Below are 24796 nucleotides of genomic sequence, written 5' to 3' on the forward strand. Positions count from 1 at the left end.
CTGGAAACATTTACATTAATGGCTAAGAGTTCTACATTTTTTCCTTGATTTTTAGCTGGAGGAAACTGTCCTGTCTGGTGTTCATATCACTCTTTACTTAGGGATTATGCCTATAAATCCCACTTTATGTGACACAATTATATGAAGAAAAAGAAAAGAAATTTTAAAATTAAATTCAAAATTAATATAAGTAGAATCTACATCCATGTTTTTGAAACAAGTAATAAGCTAGTAATTAGCTGCTATTGCTACATATATACTGTAGATGCAAAAAGACAGATTTTACGTGTCACAGTCAAGCAAGTTTGAACTGTGTCAGAGGGGAAATTTTGTACAAAAATTCAGTCAAAGTTACACGACAAAAACTAATCCAGTGATATCCTCCATTGAACATATTTACTATGATAATAATTGCAACAAATATTTCATCAGTCGAAGTATATTAGAGAGAAAATTGTTCATTATACATTGTTGAACTGTGACACGTAATTTACGTGGCACAAAAACCAACAGCTTTAAGCAACAAATACGATCCTCTGTCACAGAAATCACGTATTGTCATCACTATATAAATACATAACTTGACTCATATACATCATATTAACATCGTGCATTACATAAAATGTCACAAAATTAGTTAAATTTATCACGAAACATCATTATTTAACTCCAATACAAGTAACGTATATCATACACGGCAGCCGTGACAGTTTACCTTGTGCCACTTGACATCGATGTGCGCATGCGTCATTTCTAAAAATACGTGGTAATAGCCGGTACAGTTATTGCCACGTACGTGTCAATAGCGGTTGCCTTTTTTTTTTTCATATTTCCATTAAATGAATATTTTGATGCCATGTCGGTATTTCTCTTTCTTTTTCAGTATGGCAATACCATGCTCATATTTCAATTCCATTTCGCAATATTTTGATAATCGTGACAATATCCTAAATATCTACACTTAACCGATTTCAATTTGTAATTGATTTCAATGAAAATTTCACAATATTTGTTCTATGTGATGATGTCAGTAAGCGTAAGAGCTATAACAGACTGACCATAACAAACGACGGAATTAATTTTAAAGTTACTATTTTCTTCGATATTTCAGTCTCGTCACTATGTATGAACTATATCGGCAGATCAAAGATTCCCGTTTTTCCAACTGGCTTGATGTTGCTGTGGGCGTATCAATTACAACAAAAGGAATATCAGACTATCTGGAAGCCACTATCGTGTCTTTACATCACGATATAAAATATGGAGCATGCGCAGGACTGCCGAATTGTAGACATAACTGTAGCAGGACTGAACAGAACCTTTCTTCGTGGTGTCCTACATGTAAGGACTGGAAGAAACAAATCATGCTGCACAACAAATACAAAACGAGAGACAGACAGATCAAGTGGAGTGAGATCAATTCTTCGCAATGGCCATATGATATCAACGAAATGGTAAAAGTGTTCGCCCCTGATTGGTGGAAAGCTAGGACACCTTACACAGAAGACCTATCTGTAGCTTTGCATGTGTTTCATAACTGTAAGAAATTTAACATTCTTTTCGAACCTTGTCAACGTGTACGAGGTGTAAGGAATGCTCTTTTTGCACATGGACAACTTGAAGCATCAGATATTGAAAAGAAACAGGCTTTGATAGTCCTAGTTGCATTTCTTAAACAACCGGAAATTTCTAGAACAGTATCCGGTAAACTCGCCATTTCACAGCTAAAAAGATTAAGGTCCAATAGTGTCATCAATCTGATAACCAAGGAGGAATCTTTCAAACAACACCTAGCCAAAGCTCTTAACCCTATAAATATGGAGGATACCTCAATGCTTGGCCAAAATGACATCATCCAGGAAATGAGATTGCAATTATATAAACCTAAGGAGGATATTGTAAATAGAATATCGCGACGGCCAGCGGCACTAATTGGAGTGTTTGTACTTTCACTTCTCCTGTTTACATTCCTGTTTACGTTTTACTGGAACAAGTCCGTTAATACAGGATTAAAAGAAAAAGGTAACGAAATTAGAAAGTGTTGAGAATGTGTATAGTATAAATATATATGCAGTTTGGTTAACCTATTGATAAGATGTTAGTTTACGTGGTGAGTGTTGGCGATGAAGGAGAAGACGCTTACACTTCCGTACACCTGGTTTTATTCTCCTTGCCCTTTTTCTAGAATCTTTGTTTAGATCTTTGTTTTGTTTATATTTGGCTCTAATTGTATTAAATTCGAGTTTGGATTAAGATTATGTTTGAAGTTCGAAGCAAACGTTATTTCCATCATGTAGAAGAAAAATGTAACGTATTGCATTATATTCTGTTTTTCCCATTATCTTTAAACATTCTAGTGTCAAAATAGAAAACGATATTCTAATGTTTCAACTTTGTTTTTTTGATATTACAGATTGTCTGCCGATGACTTTTTCTAGCCCCTGTCCTTGGAAACCTGATTTCACCTTCGACAGCTATCTTAGCGATAGATCCACTCTATTCGGACGGAAGTGGCTCATCAACAAAATTCAGTTCTCGTTAATGGCTACATCATTGAGAGGTATCATGCTCACTGCGGAAATGGGATACGGTAAATCTACTTTAGTATCTAATCTACTTTGTGACGATGAACTGTTTGGTGGTTCTAGATTACACAAGTACGTGTTATCATATCATATCTGTAAATTTGATGTAATCAGCACACAGAAACCAGAGTATTTTATCAAAAATCTCGTTGGTATGTTGATAAGTAAATTGCCAGAGGCAGGAAATGCCATTTTGACTGATGAACTAGCGATGAGGTTTTTACAAACCAGTAAATGTGCGGAGGATCCTGTTGGTTGTATTGATGTCGCAATCATTCATCCTTTACGCACACTAACATTTAATGAGGAAAGGTATGTTATCATTGACGCAATGGATGAATGTGGAGAATCTGCCGCCATTACTATGTCTCTTCTCGATGTTTTGTCTAAAAGAATTAGTAAATTGCCATGGTGGCTAAAATTCTTTATAACATCTAGAGACATAAACAGAGTAACGAGTAAATTGCCTGGAATGCAATTACTTCATGAAACTTCCAAAAATAACCAGAATCGAAAAGATATCGCCATGTTTATCGATAGCGTTATGTCCATACACCAAACATCATTAACACGATTGTTTGGAGAATATATTGATACTAAGAAGGTAAGAAAACACATTTTAAGGATAGGTGGATCAAATTTTTTATATGTAGACCTCGCTGTTAAATTTTGGATTGAATCACCGCACAGCAAATTGTCAGATATTCCTCAATCTCTTAATGAGTTTTATGCTATGAATTTAGATCGTGTTTTTGGCGATAATGAACACTTGTATGGCCTTGCCAGAAATGTGTTCGAGGTGTTATGCATTTCATATCAGGGATTAGAACTGGAGGAATTAGAAGCTATTTTAAATGTAACAGCATATCCATATGAACTGAGAAATCTTCTTGGAAACCAAATTGCGCATTTCGTCACACACAAACATTACATAAGAATATATCACAAAGCCATTTGTGATTATCTTACTAATAACGGTTCTGCCTATCATAAGTATCATATTTCTATCTCTAACGGCCACACACTCTTTGCAAATTATCTTTTAAGGGAATACAACAATAGTATTGAAAACATTCTTGATCTGTTCATTCACGTCGCCGAGTCAAAAGATTCTGATCTCCTACATTCTCTCCAACATAGCAATTATTTTCTGAGAATGAATTTGTCTTCGATCAAACATCTTCATCAAATGGCCAAAACTAGAAATTCCTTTCTGGGTACCAAATTACTAATCAGAGCTCTTGGGCGACAACATATCGATAGCTTAACATCCGCCAACGTTACAGCTACTTTTCTCGCGGCGGCATTTGGAAATTCGGAAACTCTTCGAGCGTTGATTGACGAGAACGGAAACTATTCGTTCAGAGTAGCAAATCCTCCAAACAAAGGGGGATTAGAAGACGCGGTCAATCACTGTAAATATAAAACATTGTGGGGATATGGTTTACTAGATATCGCATCTCAAAATGGACATACAGAGGTAATTAATTTGTTATTGGCTAAAAATCAGACATTGCTTTATTCTAAAAATGGACTAGGTCTTACTGCTGTTCATTTAGCTGCCGAACATGGCCATGTACATATTTTAGATACGTTTTTGGAAAAAGATAATACTCAAGCCGATCACCATTCGCTTTATTTGGCATCTAAGAATGGTCATCTTTTATCTGTTAAAACCCTGTTAAGACACGGTGTTAAGGATTCGTGTGTTTGCTGTGGAGATAAATTACATTGGATAAGTAATAACACGAAAAGAATGCAGTGGCATCCGTGTTATAATACAAGTGATGGGATTCAATGTGTAACATATATAGAGGATGAAAATGCTACGTTTGTTCTAAATGACGATTTGCGATTAGTGAAATGTACAACCGCATTAGAAATTGCCTTGCAAAATGGCTACAACAAAATCGCATCTCATCTACTTTTACAAATTCCAAATGCCCTCTCTTGTCGGGAGTATGGGGGGAGGACTGCATTTCTTACAGCAGTTAAATATAATCAATCCGATGTAGTCGATATCATGCTAAAGAAAGGAGCAAATGTTACCGACAAATGTGAACGGGCATTTAATGTAACCGTAAGATATTCCTTGAGTTTTTTCAGTGTCAATGAGATAATCGCGTTAGAGAATGATATGTGTCCACTAGGGACAACAGTAGAACATTTCGTCGCAACGAGTGGTAATAAAGATATAGCTGAGCGTTTGCGTAATAAAGGTATCTATTTGAATTGGAGAGTCCAAGATGAATCGGGTAATACGCCATTACATTATGCAGCTTGTAATAATGAGTGGGAAATGCTTATCTATATGATAAATACTGGGAATGGCGATATATATCTGGAAGCGAAAAACGGATCGCTGCCGATACATTCTGCCGTTCTTTGTAATGCGATTATGTCGTATGCTGCTCTTCAACAATATCATGTAAGATCAAACAGAATACTGATAGACAATGAAGGCAGAGGTTTGTTTCATTACCTCGTATCAGGTTCGGAGCATTCAAAGGATGTAAATGCTATGATATACATGTTAACTTCAGATAAGTATAAGTTAAATACATCCACTACAGACAAACATTCGAATAATTTTCTCCATTATGCTGCAGATATAGGAAATCATTACATTATAACTGTATTCTGTGTCGTGCACAATGCGTCACGTTTACTGGTCGCGGAAAATAACGTAAATAAGACTGTGATAGATATCGCGTTTGATAAGTTACCGCAACAACAAAACGTTAGACTTTGCTTTAATTGTTTGTTTGGTGATCAAAATTTTCAACAGGAAAATATGAGTAAGGAGGAAAGAGTAATCAATCAAATATTTCAAATTATGTCGGAACATTCCTATATCCAAAAAGTTGTTGACTTCTCAAAGTATCATAGACTTGCTGTTCTCAAAGGTAACACATTAGTTCGTCATATTGTTACTCTGAACCAGCCGAAACCTTTGATTTTACCAATGGATACAGACCTGATAACCGAATTCTTTTTGATAGAACAACCCCCCGTGGGCATGATAGCTCTACTCTCAGATTTCTTTTTTGACTTTTGTAACAAATCTCTTGAGAAAAGTCTAATTCATAGAGTGATAAGGAATGACAACAACAAATACTGGATTTATTTTTCTGATACAGAGGAGATGTTTAATGTTCTAAAATCCAAAACTATGAGGTTTTGGGATACATGTTACGACAGAGATGGTTACAATATACTTCATCATGCAGTTATGGGTGGTAACTATGAGACAGTGAAATTCTTGCTTAGTAATGGTCTGACGCTTAGTGGACCTCCTTTATCTAAAGTTACTGATCTGATTTCCCTTGGTGTGACACATGCAGATATATATGAATATGGTCACTTAGAATCACGTCCTTGGATGGTATATGAGAAACTTTCTAACATTAAAACGAAATATGTACTCGGCGTAATACACCGTGAAAAAAATTGGTATTGGTCTGTGAAGAACTTTGATGCCACAAATACTTACATACTATCTCAAATGATGAAATCAAAGAAAGTAAAATTTGCACACTTATGTATGGCAAATTCTAAAAGGTTAAGTTTGGTGCACTGGGCTGCTATCAAAGGCCAATTGTCTCTTCTAAAAACTATGCATAATGCTTTTGGACAGCGCGTTCTGCAATGTACAAATTTCTATCAATTTACTCCTTTGTATTTTGCTAAAATTTTCAATCATTCTGATGTCGTGAAAGTTTTAAAAAGTAAATGTCCGGTTGAAATTCTTCCCCAGGAAATGGCAGAATTATTATTCTTACAAAGTTTCGCGGCAAGTAATGTAACCGAACTAATTAATATTCCAATTTATGTTCATTTTATTGTAAGGCTAATTCATCCCTATTTATATCAACTTAAAACAACGAACAGTTTTATGTTCTACCGAAGTCTAGCTCGTATGTGTTTTGATCTCAGTGGAATTATACCTGAACTTTCTGCTATGTTGCAGGCTTTTCAATATATACCAAATGATTTGAACGATATCCTATCAAAATATTCAAATGAAACACTTGATAAAGTAAACTTAACAAGGGATGTTGTAGATGACAAATCAACTCTACGTGAAATTTTAAAAAATATAACTGATCAGACAATCAAATATAATCGAATGATTGCAAGGCATTGTAATCTGATGGTTATGCTGTTGAGATATACAGATTTTGTTTTAGTTAGAATAAAGGCAAGTACGCTTTTCATAGATGCAATATACGGAACGATACGTATAAATCATCAATTGTTGAGTCATTTTCAATCTTCAGTTATACAGAAAGTGCCAATATCAGCATTCCATTTCCATAGAATTACTGATGTAGATAGAAACTACACGAGACATATGACTTTGCACGCTATAAAGGATTTTTATGCTTTTAGGAGAAAGTTTTTCAGTGATATGGGAACTAAATATTTCCCATCTAAATTCGACGTTTCAGAAGCTAGATTTTATACCTTAGATAATATTATCCGTCAAAAACAGTCTGTGTACGATATTTTAATAGCGATGAAAAATTTCAACAAGTCTTTAGCCAAACTCTTTGACAAGACGGAACAATCAATATCTCCATTAGATAAGTATTGAAGCAATATCAACGGGGTTAACGAATTACAAACAACACCACATAATAGGTTCAAATGATCATATAACACGTTGATATAGGCACGTACAAATTTTGCAATTTCATCACTTTTTGTGTTTTTAACCTTTAACACATACCGTTATGTCAATGAATGGACATACAAAACGAGACAAAATATTGGATTTTTTTATCGTTGTACCTTGAAAAAAATCATTATCTCTTTTTGAACTGTACAGTCCTGAATATGTAGTGGTGATCTAATTATGAAACCTCTTGCAGTTTGTAATTGGGCCTAGTATATGTCACAAAACACAAGAAGAGGTTTCATGCCGAGAGTTGATATATTTTTTGCGGTTTATATTTTTGTGGTGTATAAACAGTATGTGCCAAATCGTTTTTATTTACCAGTTATACTACATATAGAGTACCTTGCGTTTATCATAATCAAGGGGCACAGACAAAATCATTCTATCAGTTGCAGAGTGTATCTGTTCTTTTAAACGTACCTGCAGTGTTAATTTAGATGGGAAAAGATAAATTTGATGGCTTTGATAATTATTCAATCAAACTATATTTTTTCCAGTTCCATCCGATTATACTCCAAACTGAACATGTTTTATGTAAATTATAGCATAATGTAAAGCTGTTGGTTGTTGTCATTTCTTTTCATCTCCATGTTTCAATTTTGTTGAAGCTATAATCACACACTGCATATCGGTCTGTTCATGTTGAATTTACCAAATTCCTTAATGACCTGTGATGGTTAATGCCCAATAATATATTCCATTATTTGAATGCAAGAACCTGCTTCTCTAGTTAACAAATTTGTCTTCTTTAAATTGATGGATGTATCCAGATATATATATATATATATATACTGTAGTTCATTCTATTTATCTACAAAGATATGCTATTTACTTGCGTGTCTTTTGTAAGTCAAAGACTCCGGCATGTTTTGCTCGTCATATACATCACCTAACTATTTACGCAATAATTCTTTGGCATGATAAATGACTATAGAATCCGTTTCGTTTCATATTTTCCTATCTCCAAAGAAATTTTATTCAAAGAAACCTCTTTAGTCTATTTTTGTGTCATTTGACCTCTTAGAATTATTTAAAAAAAAAAAAAAAAATGAGTTCTAATCAGACTCGTCAATGAGCCTAAGAAACTTCAGCGTTGAAACCTATGATACTACTAGGAAAATTCAAATTGGTCGAAGAAGTGTAATAAGATCTTGATAAGGAGGTACATTAAACTGATTATTCAGTGATGGAGATCTTTCATCGTACACATATGTATGCCCGCAACCTGTTTTAATCTAAATTTTATTCGAACTTTGTAATATTTTGTTTGTATTTGTCAACGATGTGCAAAATATAAAGTTACCTTATAAAAAAAATTACACTCAACTTTATGTATGTGTCTGCCTAATCACCGCAACACATATCAGTGTTGAACATTAACATAACTACTCAATACCTATCAAAAGAGATATTGAACTACATGTATAAAAGATATATTTTTTCATAAAAATCAGTTCTGTGATATTCATTATATATATGTTGTTACTCACTTGTCAATAAAGCGTAATGACATGTAAATTTCAAGACTTGTATTGTTTTTTTTTTAATTCTGCCTGATTAACAGCTTTCTTTTTGTTTTCTTTATTTTTCTCAATCATCTTTTCACCGATGTTACATATCTACATTGATTATATATCTGGTCTGTTGTGTTATACCATAGAGCCATGTCATCATTGAGACTCGTATGCTTACGCACTATTGTTACGTCATAAATAAGTCTTGTTTTTAATAAGTCACATAACTCTCGTAAATTTTCGTAAATATGGGTTAAACTTTAGATACATCCTTACATCCGTGAACAGCATCTGCATGATTTTATAAATAACTTTGATATAATAACATCTTTCACATAATCTCAAATATCGAAAAGGAACAAACTTACATTTTCACCGAGATACTAATGAAAGACATTTGTATCATTTATAGACAAACTCTACCCCTAAATGACTTATTTTGTGGAGGTGATCGGACATTATTAAATTTACCCTAAATATATGATACAAAAACAATATACATTGGTGTGTTTCCACGAACTTCAGTGCACTTGCGCTTTGATATTGAAAAAAAATAAGATAAGATAAACTGAATGTTCTGTAATGTTGTTGAATTGTGTTTAGGTTGTGATAGTGATGCTAAGGGCCTAAAGTTTGAAGTCTAAGTGGCGACTGTGGTAACTCAAAAGTAATCAAAAGTCAAAATCTTCATTGAATACACTAGCTCAACAATGCAATGAATTTCGTAATTATTAATATTAATACGATTATTCTCAAGAACCCACTTGCTTGAAACATTAAATATTATTAAGAAACTTCACAATTGATGTACAAAGGTTACATGAAATGTGCGAAATATAAATTCCTAGAATTGTTGATAAAAGTAAAATGTGGTTCAGTTTTGTCAGATTACGTGGATATTGAGAAATAAGAAACATTATAATCTTGCGAGAGATAAAAAGTATCCATTTGATGGGTGATATACGTGAAGTATCTTAATTTATTCATCAAAAACATATTTGTTTTTAATATATTGCTATTAAAACGAGATAAGTTTCTTTATTCCATTTAGATAGATTTCAACATGTTACCTATTAATATACAGAACAAAGCTTAAATTACATCATAATAAAGAAACTTGTCATCTTCTTGTCAAAGCTAGCGAAGCCAATAATCACTATCCTTTCCCGGAGAGCAATATTTATCATTCCTTGTTAAGGAATATTTGTTAATAGCCATCTCTAATATATCAAATTTCGAATTCTGTTAAAACTCTCCTATTATTATACACCTCGGATATTTGTTAATAGCCATCCCTGCTGTTTTACATCTTGTTGATGCAACCCTATTATTATACGTCTCTGACCCTCATTAAAACGATATTCAAACCATTCACATTACATTTTCAGATTATAAAAATAACGCCTTTGAAGAGTTATTTTTAAATTATTTGTGTGTCTTTTGGATAATCGTAAACATTAAGTATATGGATTGTATCCTCGACTAGAATCATAGCTGATGTAATTGCCACTTATCAATTTCCTGAAATGCCGATTGTAGAACGTATGTTAAATTCACGTGAAATAATCTATATATTTATATCTTTGTAATTCTATAGATGATTACTAAAATTTAATATATTTCCGTTCCGTCCACCTTCATAGTGTGGATGAATTAAAGAATGCCGCAACGAAATTATATGCTATTATATCATAATGTTTAATTAAACATTAGATAATATCAATTTTATAAATACATGAAGAACAAAACAGCTGCATCATGCAATTAAATTCTTTCATTGGCGCGAATATCTTAATATTTTCCCCATTTTTTGTTACAATACATAGACAAGACGATACAAATATCCCTCCACATGTATTTCTATTGGCGCCGGTATATCAAACTCTAAATTTGTATTAAAGGGCTCTATGTCTTTTGTCCTTTGTTTGTGATATATAATTTTGCATTTGGATGTAAATTTCCTGCCAATATATACCGTCTCGCAGTTGCCTCCTTGAAAAGCCTGATATAGGTTCCCAATGTTTTAATTTCTTTTTATCAAGTTTCGATATATCAATATTAACATCTTATTATTGACATTCGATCTTTTACCGATTTACAATTCCAAATTATTACTTATATTATGCCAATCAATATGCAAAGTCAGCGACTATGTTGTTCTTATGTGCACCCAGCCCCAATTGCTCATTGATTAGTTAGAGTTCCATTTGTAGACATATAATGCTATTGGTATTTTAGTGTTGTTGTATTTCATGATCAAGGCCTATTTTATTCATTTGCATGTAAAAATGATTTAACTTAGATGTGTTTACAACTTATGCATTAATGAAGTTACTTGATAGAATTAATTTATCTAGATATACACCCATTTTTTGGTCTGGCATAAGTTTAAGTGGATGAAGCCTATGTTATATGTCTTTTCACAAGCTCGAAAATGATACCTTTTATACGATGTAATACACATTGAGATTACAGAAATCATATGATTAATACATGCTAATGAAATCGATCCTTGAGTAATTGCCTAACGCAAATCGAGAAAATAACACCCCTTTCCTGACACGATAATGACATAAGATATAACCATTTGAAATTACATAAAGTGACACAGGATATGAAGTTCTGTATAGGTGTCATCTTGAAACATGACACAAGGCTTCGGATTATCGAGCTGATGGTCAATAGAACAATTGTGTTACCTTACATATCTATATTAATTCAGTGTCAATGAACATGTCTTTGATTTATAGTCGATCCAAGACTAAATTAATGCTTCAGTTTCAGAAGCATCTCCCTCCAGGCCTATAGGTGAGTACATACACCAATCTTACAATAAACATACATTTGGATAGTGTGGCAGGTGAACGAAGGACGTATGGTTGACCACACACACGATTCTTCCAATAAACATACATTTGGATACTGTGGCAGGTGAACGAAGGACGTATGGTTGACCACACACACGATTCTTCCAATAAACATACATTTTGATACTGTGGCAGGTGAACGAAGAACGTATGGTTGACCACACACACGATTCTTCCAATAAACATACATTTTGATACTGTGGCAGGTGAACGAAGAACGTATGGTTGACCACACACACGATTCTTACAATAACCATGCATTTTGATACTGTGGCAGGTGAACGAAGAACGTATGGTTGACCACACACACGATTCTTACAATAACCATGCATTTTGATACTGTGGCAGGTGAACGAAGGAGCTAGTTTCATCGTGATGTCTGACTTGATACATCCACACATTTTGCCTTTAGTTTAGCGTTCGCCCTATTGACGAAGTTATCTGCTTATCGAGACACACCTGAGTATTTAAGATGGTAGACAATCCTCTCTGTTTGATTAACACACACCATGTCAGCATAATGTGGACGTATGAGGATGTGTCTCGCTGGATGTTTTGGGCGATATATTTCAGGCCAGTTGCGCTATGAAGTCGGTTGCAGTTCCATACTATCACAAGAAGGCTTGCACAAACATATAGCAGGACTGAAAAAACACGATGCTCTCCGTTAAGCTTCAGTTGCCGTCGTTTTTCATTCAATAATAGTTTACAGATAAGCTTGTATGATTTCATATTTTTATCTAAATGTCTCTTTCATCATAAACATAACAAAATGCATTTCACAATAACTTTATTTCCAGATTTGTACACCTATATCTAATGATAACAAACTTAAACACAACGTTTAACACAGAATTAATCAACTGTTTATTATATAACAAATAATTGATCTAATGAGTATTTATATAGTAATACTCTATGTAAATGACCGTTGCGACCAATCAACAATTGATATCAGTACATCATGGCTTAAAAAAAGAAAATACCAACATGTCAACATAATCATAATCCAAACTCAAATAACTCCAATTATATAAACGCAGTGGAACATATCTATAACAGGGGAAAAGTTTACATGGAGACTCCTGAAAAAATGTATACAACAACAGATTAACAAACTAACGAACATCAAACACAAAGAAATAGAATTGTCCTACATGATATCACTATGACGACCGTGAAACATCCCTTTAGTTTACATAAACTTGCATATTTAGAAACCATATGTTACGAGCTTGTCCGTCAGTTGACAACTTCTTGCAAGGAAATCGTGATAATGAGAACAGGTTCTTGAATATCGAATCAGCTGCGACATGTAAACACTATAGGTTGGGAATGCAGGGTTGGTGCTATCCAGGAATGAATTATTCGCCATAGGGAAATTCTCACTAAATATAGATTTTCTAACCACGTGGTGATATTTTACAAAGTTACCAGCTGATAATAAAGATATTATCTTAAGCCCATGGCCAGCCTGTTTTTATTTTTTCGGAAAATACCGTTCTACCCTTCGAAATATGTTAAATCGTTCCCCGCTTCCTTGCTCGTTGCTAGTGTCATACATACACAAGATGAATCTGCAATAAATGTTTTTAATTAGAGGTAATTTCAGCTCCAAGAACTTATAACTGTGTTGTATACTCCTTACAAAATATATCCATGTGCTGTAACGAGGTTAGGAAATCACCAAATGAAGGCATAATTCAAATAGAAGTAACGAATTATATACAACCTGGACGACATACAGGTTCGAAACTCAGCTGAGGTGTTTTTGTTTGTTTGTTTTTTGTTTGTGTTTTTTCGTTATTCTTTCTTTTCATATGAATCTGGTACATAAATCATGTACCAAAAGCGTTTTTCGTACAAAAATCGTTTTTCCATTTTTCTTTTTTTTTGTTGTAAAATATTCCACTCCACCAACTGTATCGTGCGTCATAGAACCACAATTTTGAGTTTCGTAAAGAAAACTATCATTTGCATTTCGGAAACACTGTGACATTTTACAAACAATGTTTCATAAATATTAAATACCGGTAACTCATGTATTAATCCGATGTTAATGACTGTAGCGACTTAATAACAGCTAATCTGAATACATATGATTAAGCTAGATGGTCAGACCGCTCGGAGACTTTGCTTACCACAATATACATCATCTATTCTCTAAGTCATGTCTTACCTGGTTCCTTCCATCGCAATATGGGCTGTCTGTGATGTTTTGACGTTTTAACGTTAGTCAGTATTGCAAAGCTTCTAAACAATCATGTATACAAGATTAAATCTCTAATTTAGTATCTTTAATTCACCTTTTTTCATCTGTCTCTTTTTTCATATTCTTTTTAATACAAAATCAGAAATAAGAACTTTTTAGTTTCGCAATAAACTTATAGCGTCATCTGCTTCCTGACGACTTACGGAAAGAAGATGACAGCATCATAGCAAATTAGTGAATCGGCCATTTTTTTATAGATCAGAGTTTCAATTCATAGATATTATAAATTTGATTCATAAATCTTACGAATGATATTCATGGGATGTTTATAAATGATAATGTTAGAATATTACAGAATAAATTCAGCGAAATGCAGTATAGTCTGGAAGAGGTGTCTGGTTACTACTCCATAATTCGAAATTCAGCTGGGACATTATTTATACACACACATATATATATATTCTTCACCCTGACCACCGTGTCATGTCACAGGCCCTAAATAATATATAGTTAAATTACAAACACTTATCATTGGTTGACATTGAAATGACAATAGCAATAACAACAAAAAGGAATAAAATATTAACTATGTTGAAGAAAAAAGAAGGATAACATTGGTACCCACCGCATGTGTGCAGACATACAGACTACACAAACACACGGACCGTCAGACAGAAATTCCTTACTAACATGCTTTATATACATACTGAAAACTAAGTTGTCTTACCATATCAGGCCCCACTTGTATAAAACATCTCAACTTGAGATTCCCTCAAGTCGAGATTTTCCTCTGCTGATATCTTCTCAAAAACGGCTTGTATAAAATTTTCTCAAGGAACAGGAGGAAGTCCTCGGCTAGGATGTCCTGAAATTCCTTGAGGAATTTTCATACAAGATATTTTCAAGGAGATATTAGCTGAGGAAAATCTGGGCTTAAGGAAATCTGAAATTGAGATATTTTATACAAGTGGGGCCTGGGAAGATGTCTTATTCCCCTACTGTTGGGGGCTACAACAGGGCTACAATTTGACCTGTTTAATATTTGCCCTGAAATTTTAATACATTTAAATTTTCAGTTTAAAATGCAGCATTAACTCCATGCGTTTGCTGATTTCGATGTCATTGTTCAGAAGATTGATACTATATTTTCGATATTTTGTTTGAAACCTATTTCGATTTGCTATAAAAAAACAAATTCAAAGATTTGAATCAAAGATAAATATAGTGGATATTGTCACCATACTGATTTTGCAAAAAAAATATAATATCCATGATAGGCATGGTTGTCGTGTTAAAAAATGTAATATCCATGATAGGCATGGTTGTCGTGTTAAAAAATGTAATATGTACATTCAGCTCATTGATTTTAATCAGAGATATTTTACATCTCCATATGCTTGCAAAAGTTTTATAAGATACCTTTGGTTTAAGGGTAATAACCGTTGTAGATGCATATCAGGCTGTCAGGAAAAATACAAATTTCAATTTTATCGTGCTAGGTGCGAGAAATAATTTGTTTTCCTTGACAGATTATCCATTTTTTCTTTCGAACAATTAAAACATCTAATGAAATAATATCAAAGTTATTCACTTAACATGAAATTGATAAAATACAATCAATGTGCGAGGGAATTTAATGATAATATTTAAGTATCAAATGAGCATCTGAGTAAAAACATAACTGATTCCCTTCAGGATGTTATTTCACTGTTTTGAGAGAGAAATTTCATTTGTTTAACGAGTTTGGGTTGTAGAAGAGCGCAGGCAAAAGATAACCCTTTCAAAATCCCTTTTAACATCAGATTTGCGTTGAATAAGTAATCACATAAGACTTAGATTTCCCTTTGATGTTAATTAGTTTTTGAATTAGTCACATTATATAATCTTTTTTTTTTCAATTATCTGTCAATACCATTTTAGATAAAAAAGAATCGAGTTATTTCTTTGATACGTTTTTTTAAAGTAATTGACTCGTTAAACTATTTTTCTTAATACATTCTGCTACCACAGTTGTTCTACTCAAGCTATTTGTTCGGAAGTGCAGAGTATTTCGTCTCTGTTATGCAGAGTGATCTACTCAGGCTGGCAGGTTTCTATGGTTTCGTCAATAGTTTGTCTGAGAAAAAGATACCATGTTCTCACAATTTTATGACGTTGCTATCACAGACAAATGACGCTACTATAAATATATTCTGACAAGAGGAGATAATCATGTATTACAAAAAGACGGATTCTTTGATGTAATTCACTTAGATCTAGCTTTCTTATTACTTCCATGCTGCTTAGACTTCTGAAAACAACAAAATAACTTATCGCGAAAATCTTTTGATAAAGAACAACAAACAAACAAATTTATCGAGTAAAAAGTTAAAGATAATAAATTAATATATAACGTGAATTGATGAATATTTGTTTCAAGATCTAAATAAATGAGAAACACAATAACTGCCGAAGGCATCTCTGACACCAATACAATCAGTGCGAATGCCAAACTTATGATGTTGGCAAACCATATTTTTTTCGCAACAGTCGAAACATTTGCAATTTTCTTGTGATTTTTCCAAATCTTATGCAGTACTATAAAAAACCCAATATCAGATACAAATAACAACACCGTATGTAGGATTTGTTGCAAAACAACACAAAAAAGATATGACATATGCTTCAAATTTCGAAAGGAGTTTTCTTGAGGAATGTACGCTGTTTCTATCTCTTTGGATATATCCAGTTTCGACATGATATGAAACTTCTTTATTTTCGAAATAAAAATAATCTCCGGAATAAATGACACCGATGTAAGTAAGAGCGTTATTATCAGATATATGAAGGCTAATCCCAGCGATTTCCGGCCTGCATATGACCGCGCGATGAACGGGAATTTAATTACGAGGCATCTCTGTATTGTCATACCAAGAGCAACCCACACAGATAAAGAATGGAGCAATGGCGTGAAGATTTCAAACAAGAAGACAAAGACAATGCACCATTTGTAAGAAAGATAATCTTGGTATTGATAATTGGTAAGTATTCCCAGAAACATCGGCCATACTGTTAAAGCGGTAAAAATCTCACAAACACATATAGTGCAAATCATCAACTTCACGGCAGCGTTTGAGATAACCTTGAAAACTAAAATCAACAAGACAACGTTGGTAACGAAGACCAGGGCGCAGACTATCGGCACGAAATATCTGTACGTTGCATTAAGCCTTTCATTAGGAGCATACCATGTGACATTGAAGATGGCATCCTGTATTTGAACACTGTCGCATATACCTGTTTGGTTGCTGTGATTAGAAGAACAAGCAACAGAATTTATGTGATAGAACCATTCAGTGTGGCTTTCGTTATGTCTCTCTCCGACGTTTGCTGCGATTGTGTTGTAGCAACTTAGGAATGACTGATCGGTGAGATCCGGATAGAACGAAGAGCACATCCCTGCAATTGTTCCGAACTGCTTGAAACACGACATTATATTAATGTTCCATTTTGGAAACTGGCTGCAAAAGTCAAACAGAAACATTGCTAGTTGAACAAAGTCACATACAGTATCTTCATCGCTGAATTGTGCCTGAGCATCACTTTCAACCATCGAACATACATTATAACGTCTCCATGTCCAGTTCTGTTGACCGCTGCAGAGATCCTCTGCGGGATTCACACAACTTTTTAGTAACGCCATGGCTAAGGCAGTCTAGGTGTGTCGTGTGCTTGTGTGTATCTGTAACTGTGTGAAAACTAAAGGGTATTACATAGCACAGGAATCTGATCACGACTTTATCATCTGATTGACAAGTCAAATGACTAATCAAATACAGGTGAGGAAAAGCAAAATAGAAGTCCTTCAACTTCACAGGCATTGAAGTAAGACAGTCTGTTATTTGTTACGACAACCTTAATTAAGAGCAAGAAAATTTGAAAAAAAATATTCAATATGAGAAATACTTTGATTTGGGATTTTACGTCCTCGTAACAGCCAAGGTCACACGAAGAAAAGAGAACGTTCAGAAACATTTGATTTAACGCCTCGTGAATTACGTGGTTGTTACATTACTAAACCATTGTCTGATCGTAAGAGGAAATTTATTTTAGGATATGAAAACCTGATCTTTTATATTCTTTTTTTTTTTTTTTTTTAAAAACCTGTCCTCCTCAATGACTCACTTGATACTGCCTCACTTTTAGCCTTTAGTTGAGCGTTCGGCACTGTGTGAGAAAGCGTAACGTTCTATCGCCTGGCTGAAGTCGTTAGTAAGAGTGCCGCGGGGCGGAACAATATAAGTCCAATGCGAAAGAATTACCGTTTATTGTATCGAAAAGAATACAAATATAAACATGAAAATATAGAGAGAAAATTCACAAATCGAATATCATATGGATAATTGATTTTATTAAGAATAAGTTGTGCCTTTAAATATTTATTTTACACGTTTTGTCAGGATTTACGAATGACGCAAATTAGCCCAGCTATTTAGATCATGTATGTAGCATTAGAACGTGTGAACAAAAATTGAGTAAGGCCATATGACGTGATTTGCTGCCCGAGTATATCTGCGATGGCGTGGATCTTTCACACATTACTAATGACATTTTCTAAGGTGGTAATGAAACGCTATAATCGTCTCAGCAAAGTGTCAACTTTCTCCTGATACCTTTACAGTTGGTCTTTTTTTCCCTTCAGAGCCCTATCTAAGTTTTATTTTTTTCTCTCTATCTTTTAACATTAACGTCAAATATTTTTAGTCAACACGTGTCACTCTTTTCGAAGACATTCTGAACAACGAAAGATAAACTATCTGATATTTTTCCTCGACAATTAATACACTTTTCCGTGTTTGAATCATGTCAATATTTTATCACTTATCATTCACAGTCATTCATTTCTATTGTTTCCGAAGTCACCGTAAATGACAATTCCCAAGACTTGTATTTCACTGCCCGTAATCATGGAATCATGGTTTAAGCCCAATTTATTGTGTTCTAGATGCTAATCGAGAAACATTATTATACATTTTGAAATATAGCTATCTTCTCTTTCGTTTAAGAGTTATGATCATAAATGATGATTGAGTTAACAATCTGAGATTGAAACCATGGAAACGTATAATTATCATATACTAACATTGTGTTATTTGTTAACGATACTTTGGTGCTTTCTGAAAATTCAAAATTTGTCAATATGTTTTTAGTAGAATATAACATGGACCTGTCTCATCGACAAGGAATATATGTACCCTGGTCTAAGTGTTTGGCTGGTCTACACTATTGTTTATATACCTCGTGCCAGGGACAAACCTATGCTTGATTTTTTTCCCTCTCCCAAATATTCCTACCGTGAATACTGAACACTTGTACTATATTCATCGCGTACCATTCATAGTATATGAAATAGATTTCAAAATAGATGACGTAACCCATTTTTGACATAGATACACAATTAAAGAGGTAGAGTCAAAGAGCATTTGAGTCATAATGTTTTTCATAAGGAATCACTGATACAACCTTCTGCTACCATGGAGGTTAGGTAGGGGATCTTAACCAGAGGAAAAAGATGCGCAAGTCTGGTAAAACATGAGGCTTGCTGAGTTAGGGTTAGGGTTGAGATCTCACTAACAAAGATGTGAAATATTATGTTTAGGTTTGGGTAAGGGTTGAGATCTCACTAACAAGTGCGTGAAGTATTATGTTTAGGGTAAGGGTTGAGATCTCACTAACAAGTGCGTGAAGTATTATGTTTAGGGTAAGGGTTGAGATCTCACTAACACAGGTGTGAATTATTATGTTTAGGGTAAGGGTTGAGATCTCACTAACACAGGTGTGAATTATTATGTTTAGGGTAAGGGTTGTGATCTCACTAACACAGGTGTTAATTATTATGTTTAGGGTTAGGGTTGAGATCTCACTAACACAGGTGTGAATTATTATGTTTAGGGTAAGGGTTGAGATCTCACTAACACAGGTGTGAATTATTATGTTTAGGGTAAGGTGGAATTATTTGTTTAGGGTTAGGGTTGAGATCTCACTAACGCAGGTGTGAATTATTATGTTTAGGGTAAGGGTTGAGATCTCACAAACACAGGTGTGAATTATTATGTTTAGGGTAAGGGTTGAGATCTCACTAACTAACAGGTGTGAATTATTATGTTTAGGGTAATGTTTAACACAGGTGTGAATTATTATGTTTAAGGGTTGAGATCTCACTAACACAGGTGTGAATTATTATGTTTAGGGTAAGGGTTGAGATCTCACTAACACAGGTGTGAATTATTATGTTTAGGGTAAGGGTTGAGATCTCACTAACACAGGTGTGAATTATTATGTTTAGGGTAAGGGTTGAGATCTCACTAACACAGGTGTGAATTATTATGTTTAGGGTAAGGGTTGAGATCTCACTAGCACAGGTGTGAAATATTATGTTTAGGGTAAGGGTTGAGATCTCACTAACAAAGGTGTGAATTATTATGTTTAGGGTAAGGGTTGAGATCTCACTAACACAGGTGTGAATTATTATGTTTAGGGTAAGGGTTGAGATCTCACTAACACAGGTGTGAATTATTATGTTTAGGGTAAGGGTTGAGATCTCACTAACAAAGATGTGAATTATTATGTTTAGGGTAAGGGTTGAGATCTCACTAACACAGGTGTGAATTATTATGTTTAGGGTAAGGGTTGAGATCTCACTAACACAGGTGTGAATTATTATGTTTAAGGGTTGAGATCTCACTAACACAGGTGTGAATTATTATGTTTAGGGTAAGGGTTGAGATCTCACTAACACAGGTGTGAATTATTATGTTTAGGGTAAGGGTTGAGATCTCACTAACACAGGTGTGAATTATTATGTTTAGGGTAAGGGTTGAGATCTCACTAACACAGGTGTGAATTATTATGTTTAGGGTAAGGGTTGAGATCTCACTAACAAATGCGTGAAGTATTTTGTTTAGGGTTAGGGTTGAGATCTCATTAACAAAGATGTGAATTATTATGTTTAGGGTAAGGGTTGAGATCTCACTAACACAGGTGTGAATTATTATGTTTAGGGTAAGGGTTGAGATCTCACTAACACAGGTGTGAATTATTATGTTTAGGGTAAGGGTTGAGATCTCATTAACAAAGATGTGAATTATTATGTTTAGGGTAAGGGTTGAGATCTCACTAACACAGGTGTGAATTATTATGTTTAGGGTAAGGGTTGAGATCTCACTAACACAGGTGTGAATTATTATGTTTAGGGTAAGGGTTGAGATCTCACTAGCACAGGTGTGAATTATTATGTTTAGGGTAAGGGTTGAGATCTCATTAACAAAGATGTGAATTATTATGTTTAGGGTAAGGGTTGAGATCTCACTAACACAGGTGTGAATTATTATGTTTAGGGTAAGGGTTGAGATCTCACTAGCACAGGTGTGAATTATTATGTTTAGGGTAAGGGTTGAGATCTCATTAACAAAGATGTGAATTATTATGTTTAGGGTAAGGGTTGAGATCTCACTAACACAGGTGTGAATTATTATGTTTAGGGTAAGGGTTGAGATCTCACTAACGTAGGTGTGAATTGTTATGTTTAGGGTAAGGGTTGAGATCTCACTAACACAGGTGTAAATTATTATGTTTAGGGTTAGGGTTGAGATCTCACTAGCACAGGTGTGAATTATTATGTTTAGGGTAAGGGTTGAGATCTCACTAACAAAGGTGTCAATTATTACGTTTCTCTATTTTAATGCTGGCCTTCTAAGGTATGTGTTTGTGATGTCCAAGTTTCTCGCATCGTTCACATGACGTCATAGAGATGAGAAGGGAATTCTGGTTACCGAGATGAGTCAAATAATTCTCGCATTTGTACAAAGCGTGGATAGGCCTATCTAGGGTAAGAAGAAAAAAGATATCACTGTGGTTAAAAACTACAAATGGCGACAATATGAACTTATATTTGTTTATAATCAAATCAAAGTTTAATAATTGTACTGTAGATAAGTAATTGATTTAGGAATTTAAGTGACAATTTTTTTTATTGACAGTTTTCAGTGCAAACAGATATATTAATATAAGCTAACATAGAAAGTTTGACTCAGAGAAATGACCTCATTGTGATGGACAAAACACAAAACATAAGAGATTACTAATCTCGGTACAGCAACAAAAGTAATGACAGAAAAAAGTTGTAATATATATATATTCTTTTCAAATATATATATATAATTCTTTTCAAATATATATGTATATATATATATATGTTTCTTTTGTTAAACCGAGGCATATTTCTATATTTTCATTCTTTTCATAAGATTTCAGGGTTGTTTTTTTTATGTATATATCAAAGCTAATTATATCATAGAGTATAATTTAATCAACATATTGTAAGAGTTACCGACCTTGTGTTGTTACATTTCCCTTCAATTTGTTTGTTTCTCTTTTGTTTATTTTTAAGAACTTAGATAAAACTTTTGTGTGCTCGAGCGCGAGTTCTCATTTATTATTTTTTCATGATCAAATTGTGTTTAAATTGTTTGTGTCCTGAGTATTGAAAGGCTTTTGTATACATCAATATCTTCAGCGGAAATATCGTTACTAGACCGAAATAGAAGTAAAGAAACATCAAACTGCCCAGCCTCATTTCACATCGATTTCTATCTTCTATTTTGTACTCGGTCCATTTATATGAAATATTAGTCATTGCCTTAACAGTTGAGGAGTTAACGTATTTAGTATGGTTGTAATGATATACTAAATGATAAATCTATCACTCAACTCTTATTGCAACAACATGCCCTCAATGGAGGTTTTCCTAAATTCTGTTGCAGCCTTGGCTTTATAGATATTAAAGAGTTTTCTCACCCGGGTGTTGTTTGTGAGGTTGTAGTTTGTAGACATTGGGAGTCCAGGATGTCTGTCCTTTATGCCACGATTTTATTCATTCGATAGTGACATGGCCTAGATTATGCACACGTACCTGATATTCTTTTTAAAATGATCAGACATGGTAAATTTAAGATATATTTATTTATGTGGCTACTGCACTTCCAAATTTAGGTTTTGACATTACTGTCGATCACTTTGGATCTTTTTTTCAATCGTCTCCAACATTTCAAATTAGGGCCTTTTGGCATCACTGACGAGTCCTATTTGTATGATAAAGTTAATTCATTATCTGGTACACTTGTTCATTTATAAATTTCAATTGAAATGTTTCATCCATTTGTATGTTTTTTGTTCAAATAATGAATCATACCGCAACACGCGCCCTTTCCGGACTTGATGATGCTCTTGGTTCTTCCGCATGGTGATGCAAGGACTTAAAATTACAATATAGTTTTGATAATATTTCAGTGTTAACTTTATAGGTTTTTTTTTAAAATTAAATATCACTGATCCCAAATATGGTTTTGATACAATATTAGTAATCCATAATATGATTTAAATTCTAATGGGTTGTTAGAACACTATCAAAAACGGAAATTTGTCTTGATCGGATATGTCGATAGCAGGATAAATATTTCCGTGTGAGTCATCGCCATCTATCCAGTATGTATTTATTTTATGTGAACTTGTGTAATCCAAGATTTTTGAGTCGAGTTTCATAAATGTCATGAAATAATAATAATAATAATAAAAATATCAAATAATTCAGGAAAATACATAATGTCGCAGACTAAATGGGGAGGGGCAAAATGAAAGGGAGGCAACCAATTTAAAAAAACGCTTCATAAGCCTTGCGTTGATGTTAAATTTGCTACATTTGCAGCATGTCCCTTTCGCTATCAGTAAACGGACAAGGTCCTAACATAATATAAAACAATCATCGTTTAATATTGTCGTTGTCAAAAAAAAAAAAAAACAAAAACAAAAACAAAAACAAAAACAAAAAATGAAACTAGCCTAGCAACATATCAATAGATGATAATCCAAGCTGACATTAAATCCAACAAAATGAGCAGAACATTAAAAGGAGAATCCTCAAGGAGATCAGAACAGGTGTTTCAGAAGAATTAGCGTCTTCTGCTTCAATGACGACAACCGTTATATGAATGATTGTAAAGATAAGTAAATAGTGTCACGTTCCAAAAAAGAATTATGTATGAAACAACGGAAACAATTAAGGAGCGACCAGGTATATTTACTAGCATCGAACATGTCCAGCTTCATATCGCACAAAGAAATTAAATTTTTCTCAGTGAGGACATTTTTCAGTTACACATTTTGTATTTATAAAATTGTTGTATTATTATTGTGATTAAAAAGTGTAAAAAAGACATTCAAAATTGACCGGAAGAAATGGTAAACTGTAGATTCAGAAATGTTCTTAACTTAAAGTTACACTGTTCGTATTTTGATTAACTTTTTCAATACATTTGTTGTATGGACGTGATTATTCTAACATAGTATAACATTTTGTTTATATTTATTTTGTTTTTATAAGATGTTTTACATAATACATAATTACATGAAACACACTCTCAATCATGCATACATTTTCATACATTCATGCACACATACATGTAATGATTTTTTATCATCATCATCATCATCATCATCATCATCATCTGCATCACTCATATCATCGCCTGCATCAAATCCTATCATGATGACGATGATAATCATCATCATTCCCATCATCATCTATTTCATCATTATCACACATACATGCAATCCATTACATATCTGCCCATCCACACATCCATACACATTTACGTTCATAACAGACATGTAGACATGCACATCTAAAAAAACACAGCCTGAGAGAGAGAAAGAGAGAGAGAAAGCGAGAGAGGAAGAGACATAGAAATGGAGATAAAGAGTAATAAGTAAAATATATGTTAACATAGTATAACATACTAAAGATTATACATTTGTAGCATGACTGTAAGTTATTGAATGTGTTTAGCTGGGTTTTCCGCCCTGTCAACAGCGGCGAGTCCTACGCTCTGAACCCTACCTAA

The 24796-nt window shown here is 33.8% G+C and overlaps 1 protein-coding gene across 1 annotated transcript; it reads left to right on the forward strand.

Moving 5' to 3' along the window:
• Positions 1-1121: 1121 nt before the first annotated feature.
• LOC132559263 (ankyrin repeat domain-containing protein 50-like) lies at positions 1122-24796 on the forward strand. Its single transcript, XM_060223880.1, has 4 exons — positions 1122-2022; positions 2414-5053; positions 5726-5970; positions 24713-24796. Exons 1-4 carry the CDS (start codon positions 1122-1124, stop codon positions 24794-24796), a joined length of 3870 nt encoding a protein of 1289 aa, XP_060079863.1.

The sequence above is a fragment of the Ylistrum balloti genome, unplaced genomic scaffold (genome assembly GCF_031769215.1).
Source record: "Ylistrum balloti isolate Yb309-2 unplaced genomic scaffold, AGI_CSIRO_Ybal_v1 Utg370882, whole genome shotgun sequence".
NCBI classification, from domain to species: domain Eukaryota; kingdom Metazoa; phylum Mollusca; class Bivalvia; order Pectinida; family Pectinidae; genus Ylistrum; species Ylistrum balloti.

Bases quoted from the DNA above. Each gene is read 5' to 3' on its own strand.
- LOC132559263 (XM_060223880.1), top strand. From the start codon at position 1,122: ATGTATGAACTATATCGGCAGATCAAAGATTCCCGTTTTTCCAACTGG. The intron at 5,054-5,725 runs GTTTGTTTCATT...TTTCTGATACAG, and splicing joins GATAGACAATGAAGGCAGAG to AGGAGATGTTTAATGTTCTA. The intron at 5,971-24,712 runs GTATATGAGAAA...ATACATTTGTAG, and splicing joins TAGAATCACGTCCTTGGATG to CATGACTGTAAGTTATTGAA.